The 13,246-nt window shown below is 31.5% G+C and overlaps 1 protein-coding gene across 1 annotated transcript in view; it reads right to left on the bottom strand.

Annotated features, from left to right (window-relative positions):
• Positions 1 to 2,529: 2,529 nt before the first annotated feature.
• LOC125072800 (lysozyme-like) overlaps positions 2,530 to 13,246 on the bottom strand; it is a 28,129-nt gene continuing 17,412 nt past the window's right edge. The window contains exons 2-5 of the mRNA XM_047683495.1: positions 9,456 to 9,544; positions 8,349 to 8,409; positions 4,917 to 5,049; positions 2,530 to 3,916 (exon numbers count right to left, since the gene is read on the bottom strand). Coding sequence (XP_047539451.1) covers positions 3,784 to 3,916; positions 4,917 to 5,049; positions 8,349 to 8,409; positions 9,456 to 9,544 — 416 coding nt within the window. The 3' untranslated portion in view covers positions 2,530 to 3,783. The remainder of the gene's footprint in view (positions 3,917 to 4,916; positions 5,050 to 8,348; positions 8,410 to 9,455; positions 9,545 to 13,246) is intronic.

The following is a 13,246-nucleotide window of genomic DNA, read 5'->3' as shown; positions in this document are numbered from 1 at the left end:
GAAATTTGGCTAGATCAATATCTCGTTTTACGGAGAGAAAAAAAAACAAAAACTATATATCAGTGTCTATTTGTCAATCTGTCTAGTAGTACGGAACTCGTTGTGTCCGAATCGCACTTGCCTGATTTTTTCTTTTCTAAGACACTACCAATAAAATAATGTAAAAAATAAGATAACATTTTATGACTGTTATACATCTACTAACAATATCATATATATTTTATAACACCGGCAACCGTAATGCCAATCGCCGGTTTAATTGTCATGTATAGCAATTGGTTTACAAACTCATTGCATCAGTCTTAATTATATGCTGCAGCCAATTTATAAAATTAGCTATTTATTATAAGGCCTAGTCACTTTACTAAGCGGGACGGCTTAACCAGCAGCCTGAATGACATCAGCCAATTCATTTATAATTCGGTAAGAGTTATTGAATTTTATTTCCTTAAAAAAATTAATAATTTAAAGAGTAATAAAATACTTTCATATTTTATTAAATTGATTTAGTACCAAATCAACTACTGTCTGCCAAATTAATATCCGCGATACCAAACTGAATTGGAATAAATTCTAACATTCCATGAATATGCAAGACTTCGCATGGAACATTTGAAAACTCTTGAAATAAACTCGGAGTTAAGTTGAAGCGCTCGAGCGGATAACAGCGCCATCTGCAACCGTACTGACTGCATTCCTATATAATTGTGTCTACGAACGTGTTTCTTATATTCTATATTTAAATAAAATAAAATACAATGGTACAGTTTTCGTGTTATATAATGTTCTGAATCAACTCTAACTAAAATTAAAAAACACTTTAAATATATATATAATATATCAAATGCTGTTCGTTAGTCTCGCTATAACTCAAGAAAGGCTTGACCGATTTAGTCTTTGTTTTGATTTGTTTTGTAAGCTTTAATAATTAGAAAACAATCATTTGTTCTATACGGTAATGGAAAATTTAATAAATTTCAAAGCATTTGTTGTTTTTTCGTTAAAAATTTGTAAGAAATTAGCTTCAGTGAATTTAAATTTGTCATTATTTACATTGATATAAGAGTCCTTTGTAGGTTTAGACTTAAAGCCAAAAATTTGAGCGTGACTCGAGAACTTAGTTTGACCTTTTCAAATTTGCAAATTGATTGACTGTAATAACAAAGTCGAGGAGAAGATGAGTTAACGTAGGTCGTTGAACTTCCAGATTCCACCCTCCAGGAAAAACCAAAAATAAATCATATGTAAGACGACCTACCTCTCGTGCAAGCTACACTGATGATCAATCAGTAATAAATAATGATAACAGTCATATAGTATGTTCGAATCAGCTTTGAGCGTGTCTGAAAATGAACGGCAAGTGGATAGATAAGGAATGCAACGAGTTCCTGCACATCAAACATAACAACAGTGAATACGACACAGTAAACAAGAACAATTGCGATGACGCAGTGCTCCAGTGAAACAGTTGGGGAAATGTAATTCGTTTATCCGTATTGTAAATCGTTGAAATACACCCTTGAATCTCCTGGATTGTGCTGTTCCGAAAAAACGAAATAGCCACAATTCCCACCACCAGATCGATAATTTTCTGGGACAGGAACAAGAATTTATCTATTTTTGCCCAACAAAAATTGTCTCCAAATTACGTCGTTACATGTTGACTGAATTGTTGTATTGTGCAATGCACCAATATTGCCGTATATTGTGTATCGTTGTAAGGCTCTATTTTTTTGAGGCTCACATTAATGTTGCAAACTCCGTCGAGTCGATCAAATACATATGTAAATAATAATAAATAATTGGTCGCTAATTCAGCAGCAACGAGGCCATTTGTCGATTCACGAAAGACACTACATTAGTCTAGTATAATGATTAAATTAACAAAGAATTAGGATCAGTACTGAAATAAAACGAAAAATCAAATATTTAATGTACGTAATGCTTAAAAAAAATATTTAAATCCAGATGCATATAAAGATATTTTAAAAATTAAAATTTGTAAATGGATAATTATAATCTTATATTAAAAAATTGTGGATAGTAGATAGAATATTTTAAAAGCGACCTAAAATAAGAAATAAAAAAAACTATACTAGAGATATTACAGAGGAAACTGAAAAAAATCCAACGAAAAAGAAGACGCTGAAAAGTTTTTGTGTCAGTAACCCAAAAATAAACATTAAAAAAATATTAATAAATTAAAAGTACTATCGTATCACGTCTTAACCATAGTCGCGTCAAGAAACATCTCGGGAACAAAGGAAGTATTAAAAGGATTGTCTCTCTCATAATGTCAGCCAAAAACAAAATACAAATAATTCAGAGCGAGTCTCGTATGCAAAATATTCAAGTTCGTTTAAAGAAGGCGTTAACCCGGGGTCGGAAACAATAAACAAACTTCCTTGGTTCGTGATATTCCTTTGTGGAATAAGACGGATGCTTTTGGCCTCAAGTCTTTTCAACGTTTGCTTTTACTCTGGTTTATAACAGACATATTCTAGATGGAATGATATTTACTTGGATTCCGTGATGAAAATAGTTTTATATACGTTTTTAGTTTTTTTTTTTGCTCTGCTAAATTCTATTTCGCACTACGGGAATTAAGAATTAAGAAGAAAACTATGAATATCATGCATTTTTATCTCATATAGCTGCAGTATACATTATAAATGTATTTGTTACAAAAAAATCGACTACAGCACTGTAGTCCAAAACCGATGCCAATGTCTATGGGCATCACTTACCAACAGGTGGTATCAATCTGTAATCTTGCCATACTACAACGGTAGTTTTCATGACAACCAGCCACGCCATTAGATTTAATGGGACACCTCAGTTCATTAAATTACGCAATATTAATATTTTAGTTGTCTAATTTCAACGAAATTCTGCCACATGTATATTCCGCCAACCCGCATTGGAGCAGCGTAGTGGAATATGCTCCAAACCTTCTCCTCAAAGGGAGAGGAGACCTTTAGCCCAGCAGTGGGAAAATTAACAGGCTGCTAATGCTAAAAATGTATCTTGTAGTGTTTCAATTTCAAAGCAAATTCAGCCATTATAATAGTATCCACAGCAAGGATGAGAAATAATATCTCAAAACAATTGAAAAATGACAATATAAAAAATGTAAACTCAGCTGAGAGCGCCAGTAAGGCAAGGTTGAAGACTTATTTAAAATAGGTAGGCAGACTGGCAAATGATAAGTGAGATAAGAGAGAAATAGTAACAATCCCTTACATCGTCAATATGCTAGATATTATATCCTTGTGCCTGAAGTAACACTTGCTTAAACAACCTTCAAATTGGAACAAAACAATATTAAGTGTAGCTGTTTGGCAGTAGAATATGTGGTGGTATCCACCATAACGGACTTGCACAAAACCCTAGAACCAAGAACCTTTCGATTCGTTTTGACTATTAATATTAAAAATATATTCCAAATAAAACCTTGAATTCATTAATTAACTGGATTGTTCAACAAAATTGAATATGACCTTTGCTTGTAAATAAAGCTTTTGTTCAATGGCATGGAAATTAATTCAATTAAAATATTTTAGGTCGGTTTTCATTGTTCGTAACTCGCAATAATATTTTAATTCTAAATTTTAGAGTTAATTTACTTAAGCATTTCAATGTCAATAATATATGTATGTATTGAAAAAAGTATAACATTAATCATACATCTGGAGAGGGTGACAATAATAAAACTTCAAAAATTTCAATCACCAAAAACAGTTAATGTAAATAGGTAAAAAAAAACAACAAATATGACGGTAACTATTGGAGCCCGTAATAGCTGGATGCCCTTGAACGTTCCATGCCAACTCTGGAAACTTTTCTTTTAACCCTCAAATTTTCACTCTGAAGTGGGCTATCTGGGTTTCTCCTTCGTGACATAAGATCAGGACATCTGTGAAGAAACACACACTGACTGTAAATAAACCGACGTTCAAACCCGAGCAAGTCTCTTGTGTTTATTATTTGTCTCATGCTCGGTATCTTGATCTTGACGGAAGCAGCATGTGTCGAATAAAAATCTGTCACGTTTGTATCAACTACCCATCTCATCAGCTTTAGAGACGAAACTTAGCAATTTACGAATTTTTTTTATTTTTTTTATATAAGCACTATTTTCAACGGGGATCTAAATCTATAGTAATAGAAAATGCAATGTAAACTCTGTCTGTTAGGCTCTCACGACTTCCACTCATTAAACCAAAGTTAATAAACTTTGGTACGAAGCAAGAACGAAAGCCAATTTTTTTTTACGTTTAAGGGGTTTTGTAGATGACAGGTTGTGTGCGCGGCTGATGCTACGGGTTCAACTCGTATATATATAAAATAAATACTATATAAATGATGATTGAATGGAACAGTAGAAAAGTGCTAGCATTTCCTCGTTAAATTACTGTTCTTACAAGTTTTCAAACTATCTTTGTGTGACATACAAAACATAAAGTTTGAACAATATACAGTTCTGACTGGAATACGTACTTGAAAATTATTAATAACCACTAATTAGTGGTGGTAGTGGAATGAAAAAATCGTTAGTAAATTTACTAACGATTTTTTCATTCCAATTAATTTGAATAAACTAATCATTTCGTCATGTAACTAAATATTAACAATATTAATGATTTTTTTTAAGATGTAGAATAATAATATTCTGTAAATTTCACGCCGTATCTCACTCGGAAAATATCTAAAACTGTTACATTGAAACGCTATTTTGATGCGTGTGTTTTTAGATATTATACAGATTTATAGTTAATGTTGGATATCGCTGTTTAATAATTGAGTTTGGCGTTGAAATTGTTCATATAAAGAGCAAGCCAATCTATCACATCCTAAGCTTAATTAAATATATACTGCTAATTACATCTAATTACAATTAAAATTATAATACAAACTTGTAAATTTCAGTAGTTATATGATTATCATTCTTGCATCTGTTAGTCCATTGCGTCCAATACTTAAAGCCTTCCTCGTGAAATATATTGACAGCGCAGGCTGTATCGTCTCTGATGTCGTCGTCGAGTAGCGCTAAAAAAAGATTAAAATTATTGAATTTGAAAACATACTTGATCATGAAAGAAAGTTATAAGTTCTTAGTTCTATATTATTTATGTAAAATTCCAAATTACATAATTTAAATAAGATTAATTATAAAGTAAAATTACATAGAGAGTTTCAATATCTATGAACGTTATCAACAAGGATCGCTAATAGCTACAAATATAGAGTAATATAAAAATAAACATAGAGAGTGCTCAACAAAATGTTATTGTATTTTTGATGGCACTCCAAATAATAATTTATATAAATATATATAAATATTAATATAACATATGTTGTATGAGGTGCTTCAGGCCTTGTTGTTAAGGGTATAGAATTACTAAAATTATAAAAAATAATATCCATATAAATATTGTTCAGAATAAATTTAAAATTCGACTTATTTGACAAGTTTTTGTCAAAGATTTATAGTCAAATCTATAAAAAAAAACGAAAGCAATATAAAACAATTCTTTCAGATACAAAATTGCTAGACCAATGTCCAATAAATTGAAATTCAAGCAACATTGTAAGATAGTTTAAATAAAATCACTTTTAAAATAATACTAAGCGTAAAGATTGAGCGCTTCAGCGGTTTGAACGAAATACAGAGCGTTTTATGTCACTCGTAAAATACAACGTTAGCTTCAGACGAGTACGTTTCGTAATCATCTTTATCTGTAGTATTTTCTCGTGGCGTAAAATAATAGTTTTACAGGATTCAGAGTATATTTTCTCAATCCGTTGATACTTAATATTGACCGATACAATGTCTGCGTTGGAAACATAAAAATGATCGTAAAATATAATACTTTTATGTTGGCTGTCTCCACAAACGATGAGCAATGGTATGGCATATAAAATTTATCTTTCACTTACAGGCGGTTTGAAGTCTGAATATTTAAGTTTTAACGCCTATCGTAAATTCAAGAATACAATTATTTTTGCCTAAATTAGTATTACCTTCGTTATACAATATAAAAAAAAAACATATCTAACAAAGAGCACTTGATTAATGATAATTAAATTTACAGCCCGTTTATGTCTTAAGACCTTTTTTAACAATAAATAAGATTTGAATTCGAAAACACTGACACACATATATAATATATGTAATAATGTGATACGTCAGTTATAATTTCTTTTATTGACGATTCTGTCAGCGTTTTGCTTTATAACCAAAGGACTTCATAGCTTTTGTAGCAACATAGGAAAACGAAAAAAGAATACATTTGGGTATACGACATCCGGTCAAGATTCACATATTCTATTCACGGTATCCTATTGGACCAGCTGATAGTTTGAGTTCATATTTAACATTCTATATAAATTATCACGTTTTCATAATAACAATTGAGAGTACTTTAATAAATATAATTTGTGAATAATTATTTATTAACGTGAAAAAAACATTATATTATAAAAATCTCATTCTACATCTGAACGATATTCCAGAAAACATATGAAACAAATTCACACGACTAGATTTTTAAGCCTCGAAAGAATTGATTAAAGCACCGAAATATATTTTTAAACCTAAATTTTTTACCTAGCCTGGTTATAACGAATAGCATAAAAATAGAGGATAATTATACCAGTTTGTTATGCGTCAATTTTATATCATGTGTGTCAACTAGAAAACCAACTAATTTCACCGTATTTATATAAGAGATGGCCTAGTGGTTAGAACGCGTGCATCTTAACCGATGATTGCAAACTCAAACCCAGGGAAGTGCTACTGAAATTCCATGTAGTTTTTTTTTATTTATAATATATTATTCTTATGGCTCAAAATTCAATTTAACCATTCAAACTCACACAAAACTTGTATACATCTAAACACATACACACATACAATCACTTACTCACGCACAAAATAACAGTGTAACTGCACTACCACACCCAACACCCACACCCACACTCACAACATGGTCTGTGTCGCCTAATTTGTATTTGTATTCATTCTCTTTTTTATATTATTTAGTTTTTGTTGTTTTTAATTCATTGTTTTGTTATTACTTTCACATGTTATCTATCAAAACTCTGTGTTGGTACTTCTATTAACTAATATTAAGTTTGCATAATTCAATGGAAAATAGTAATTGGCTTTATTCTCTGTATACTGTATTTTATGTTTATATTTTTTATAATATGCTGTTGTTTTCCTGAAATAAATAAATAAATAATTCATCTCCTGCTCGGCGGTTAACGAAAACATCGTGAGAAAACCTGCATTTGATTTATTTCGATGTATTTCTGCCACATCCATTGATGCAGCGCGGTGGAATAAGCTCCAAACCTTGACTTAAAAAGAAGAAGAAACCTTAGCTCACGAGCAGGGGCATTTATACTTATATAAGAGTTATTTGTCATAATTTTCTATATTTTTTTATAGTTAGTCATTCAGAAGCCAGTAAAGATACCACAGATACAGTAAACAAAATATTTATATTCCCTTAAAAATACTCAAGGTAAAAACTAAACTCTACGCGTGAACGGCTGAACCAAGTTTTATAGACTTTCTGAGGTAACATCATAAACGTGTTACGAACATAACTATCAGTTGTTTGACAGTTGGCCCCATTGACAGGATGAGCAATGCAATATCGCTTAAAACTTATCAAAATCATCGTCATATGTCGGATTTATATTGATAAAATAATTTACTTATTATTCCTTAGTGAACATCTCACCAACTATACCAATTCGAACTTAATAAGTCATTGTTAAGACAGGACAACTTATGTCGGGCTACCCTGTGTTCAAATCAAAACAGTTGAACGTATGTAACATTCAAACTCTCACGTAAAGCGAGTGAGGTTGGACTCACTCTAACAATATATCCATCGGCCTGCATTAAGACAAATAATCGTTTAAATAGTATCAACTTGTCTTACTAAGGGCCGGAATTCTTATGCTTTTTTTATGGCATTGGTTGGCGGACGAGCATATGGGCCACCTGATGGTAAGTGGTCACCACCGCCCAAACACAAAGGCACTGTAAGAAATATTAACCATTCCTTACATCACCTATGCGCCACCGACCTTGGGAACTAAGATGTTATGTCCCTTGTGCCTGTGATTACACTGACTCACTCGCCCTTCTAATCGGAACACAACAATACAGTGTACTATTATTTGGCGGTAGAATATCTGATGAGTGGGTGGTACCTACCTAGACGGGCTTGCACAAAGCCCTATCACCAAGTAAAAATTTATAAGCTGAACAAAATTATTTCTAAGACACAATGTACATTAACAACGCAAAGATTAATCATATGACTTACATTCACATGCTATGTTACAGTCCCCTCCTTTTTTACCCTCTCTGCACCATCTGCTCGGTATCTGGAAATATGCAAAGTATGTAAAAAATTTAAAAATATTGATTTATATATCATTAAATAAGTGTGTTTTTATTTATTCTGTAGGTACGCTACGCTACGCGGTACTTAGGATGATTTAGGCCGTTTGCCACCTTTTAGTTTCGGCCAGTACCTACGTACATTTATTTCTAAATGAAATAAAATTACGTACTGAAAAATGGAAACATTTGCATATAATAAACATATTACAATACTCTAATTGTCTAGACAATAGGCCGAGAAAATAGTTTTTTTTTTTTCATTTGAATTAAAGTATTAACATGATTCTTTTACACTCATATTCATGAGTGTGATAAATAAAATAAATAAATAATGTTTTATTGCAGTCCCAAGCCGATTATAAAGTATAAAATCGGTTTGATATTAATCTTTATAATTAAAATCACATTTTTATAGCCCGCTTAATACTCCAATGCTGGACACAGACGTCCTATCCTTTTAAAGGAAGTTTTGGAGCTTAATCCACTTCACAATATTTATCGTAATTTAATACAACACATGGGCCGAGATGGCCCAGTGGTTAGAACGCGTGCATCTTAACCGATAATTTCGGGTTCAAACCCAGGCAGGCAGCACTGAATTATCATGTGCTTAATTTGGTTTGTAATTCATCTCGTGCTCGGCGGTGAAGGAAAACATCGTGAGGAAACCTGCATGTGTCTAATTTCAACGAAATTCTGCCACATGTGTATTCCGCCAACCCGCATTGGAGCAGCGTGGTGGAATATGCTCCAAACCTTCTCCTCAAAGGGAGAGGAGGCCCTTAGCCCAGCAGTGGGAAATTTACAGGCTGCTTATGCTTTTATTATGCTAATACAACACATGAAAATTTATAAAGTCTGCTTTATCACTAATCACTAGACCAATTATTATAAGGATACAAAATCCCTATGAAACTGTATATTATATTAACAAAATATTAATATACATATATAAAAAATAATCTCAAGAATTATTAATCAAAAGATTTTTTTAATTTCTACAATAAAAAACTCACATAATAAATACCTGATACAGTCCATAAAATTTCTTTCCACTGGGAGTCACAACGAAGGCTTTTGTATCACGGTTGCTTACTTTTTCTATGAGGCAAACCCCTGTAAAAAACTAATATTTAAGAATTGTCTTATAATAAGTTTCGTAGTATTCTTTATCATAATCGTTAAACTCTCTACCCCCAAATAGCAATACATAGTATTTTGTGTTCCAGCTTGCAATTAGTTTTCAGTAATTGTAAGTCGCTGATCGCTTACGATATATTATATACGAACTATACGAAGTATTCAAACTTACACTCAAACTTACTTTGTTTACAAAAAAATAAATTAACGGACTAACTTTAATATATTTGTGTGCGTGACAGCTACCCTAAATTACTACTTTATGTATTTAATGGCATTATCGTATATAGACACACATACATATAATCAAAGTCTAAATACGTTTAATCCTTTATCCGTGGCCTTCTGATGCCTTAATAGCAAGTCATTTGTAGCTTCTGGATTACCCCTTGTAGAAAATTCTAAACGTTAGCGAAATAAATCGTTTCTTAAATATAGTTAATGAGCAGAAAGCGACCTTAAAGGAGTCTGCCAACTACACAGTCTCATACATAACCTTGTCATTAACGTATCAAGTACAAAAATATGAAACGACAAATATGGCCACTAAAATTTATGAATTACTGGCCTGTTGTGGTGGAACAAATTGGCACCGGCAAAGGTTTTGGTTAGTGAAGGACTAGTGAGAATAATGTCATACTTTTAAATACAAAGTATATTTTTGTCTGTCAAATTTCTAGTAAGGTCACGGTATGAAACGATATAGTAGGCAGACTCCTTATCAATACACAATCAAATGACCATTAATTTATTGGCAGATTGGATGTAACTTAAGACGAATTAATTAGGTCATTACATGTAGGCAAATTGAACATCGATCTATTTCATAATTTATTAACAAGACCTGATTCCGATGTAGGGTATTAGTGTTTACCCAATGGATCAGAATATGACAGTAAGATGGAGCCCGCCGGTGCCCTGGACGATTAGGACACCGCAATACCCACTACAAAACCAGTGAAACCCTCTTCGTCTCGTAAGCGGATGTCACATGGTACCGCGACAAATTTCGTTATTCCTAACAGAAGACTTATTTATATTTCTTCTCATATGTCCAGACTTAACCTACATAATCCATATACATTTTGATAGCTGATGTAGCGCTCATTATGGTGCGTCTTCGAATTTAAATTTTACATACCTACTTTGACACTGGCTTTCTTCTTCATATACTCGTAAATCGAATATTTTTTTCAGATTTAAACACCAATGTCCTTTTTCATTAGTAACGAAAGTAAAACTGTCGAAAATTCTGCCTTTGGGATTTTTTTTATCATTGGTTTCGTGTTTCAAAGGGTACCAAACTAAAAACTACTATTGTATCGTAACAAAAAATACTACGTAATTTCAATCACCTTTTTTTATAGGTTACCCTTGCTATACCAGCTATAAAAATCACTGTGAAGATAAGTCATCTGCTGGAAAAAACAAAATGACTTTCCGCACAAATTATTATTATGCGGATGGTGTAATTTCTACACATTATTATTTGAATAATATGATGATCCATACACGTTCAAAAACCACAAGGAAGGTTGGAATCACAATCGGAATCTCACTTCCGTTAAAGATTATCTATACTAATGCGTTATAAATGCAAAAGTAACTCTGTCTGTCTGTTGCTCTTTCACGGCCAAATCACTGATCCGAATTTGATTAAATTTCTTACGTAGCAAACTTAAACTTCAAGGAGAATCGTAGGTTTTCTTTATGCCTAATATCTGTATTAACTCCAGAAAAAAGAAAAAGTATGTGTTACACCTACTATGAAGGAATGTGATAGAACATATTTCACGTTAAAAACTATAAACGAATTTGAATTCGTGGAATTCAAATAATTTTCCTTTGTCCGTGTTTTTCTTAGTTATTGCTGTATAGCTTTACATAAACGTTTTAGTTGTTTTATGGAAAGATATACAAAGATTAGTCAATCCAATTATTTTCCTTTGTAATAAGTAATTTTTTAATATCTATTTATTGTAATAATAGTCCAGGGAAAGAAATGAAAATATCAAAAATGATTTATCTTTTTTAATCACTCATATAATTATTACTAATATTACAAATGGGTTAGTGAGTTTATTTATTTGTTTGTTACGATTTCACGTCTTAACTCAATCTTACACGCAAAGCCGAGCAGAACATAGTAAGAAAATGTCATTAACATATACTTCTAAATTATTAACGAACATCTTTACGAAAACATTTCTTTATTAAAAAATCGATTATTATAAAACACGGCAAGGCTAAAACTATGAGAGTTTTTTAAAGAATTCATGCAATTTCTGTTAACTGTGGCACTCCAGCACCAAGCTCGTATTTTACCTTTCTCTATTCAAATTTTTAAGCTTAGTTAGGAGAAGCCTTAAGGGAAAAACGAAAAGTAATATAGAAAACGTTTTAACTTTTATCGAGCGATAGTTTCATTACGATGAAATTCTTACGACTTTATGAACCTTATTTGATATAACAACCAGTAAATCGATTTTAGCAAAGAACGCTAGTTTGCAATAAACTACAAATAACATTTCATCTATTTATTGTATTTATTTCAAAACAATTTTATCAAATAAACAAGATAAGATGTACAGGCGGTCTTCTATGGGCATAGAACTTGATGTATAAATATACACACTGAGACAGTATAATATACTTGATTACAATTGGTCCATGAGATGCAAATATATGCGTAAATAAATATTTACTAACTAAATAAAAATATCAAACTACAATTCAAGTAGACCTTTACGTGAACTTTTGAATTGTCATTTATTAGAACTATATTAAGTAAAGCCCCCATTGGGTTGGAATACAATCCAACCCAATGGTTGCAATCTACAGATTATATCGAGAAAAATTGTCAAAAAACTCAGTAGTCTTTTCCAACATTTATTTTATATTACAGTATAACAGTACAGTGATTAGAAAAAAAAGACATTTACATACTTGCTAAAATATTAGTTTTATGTGATTATTAAATTTCAACCTGAGACAAACACCAGACAATATAGCGTACACTCTTGATCTTCACAGACTTTTATTCTTTGAAAACCACAATATACACTTCATCGATACGTTTGATAAAATTTTTGATTACCGTAAAATAAATAGTTTTAACATGTTCATTAATTGTCCCTCCCATATCTTATTTGGACCAATCACGATCGTGGCAATTCATATTTCTTTACAACAAAACTAAAAAACACTTTGTCCAGAAATTCTATTCGATAATATAATTTTAAAAATGATTTATCGAAGTAATTGTTGATTTTTGTTTTAAAGTTTATAAATTGTGTGTGTTTATGTTCTCTTATAAGTTTTCTTTGTTTACTTTCACTATGGTTAGCTTGCGCCGTGTTTTTATTTATGTTTTATAATAATTAGCTAAGTTTATCATTATTATACAAGCTGCGGTTCTAGTTGAAGGAACACATTTGTATTATGCTTTAGATGTATCATTACATAATCATTGTATATATTATATTGTTCAACATGCAAATAAATAGATCTAATATCTATTTATTTAGAATAACCAACATAATAAACAGTAATGATTAGAAGTTAAAAATATACTTGAAATTCTAGGGGTAATACTTTTTTTATTATATTTATAGGCGGACGAGCAAATAGGTCACCTGATGGTAAGTGGTCACTACCGCCCATAGACAATGGCTGTAA

The sequence above is a fragment of the Vanessa atalanta genome, chromosome 22 (genome assembly GCF_905147765.1).
Source record: "Vanessa atalanta chromosome 22, ilVanAtal1.2, whole genome shotgun sequence".
Taxonomy (NCBI): domain Eukaryota; kingdom Metazoa; phylum Arthropoda; class Insecta; order Lepidoptera; family Nymphalidae; genus Vanessa; species Vanessa atalanta.
The sequence above is the reverse complement of the archived record's forward strand: the minus strand, read 5'-3'. Positions and strand labels throughout refer to the sequence as shown.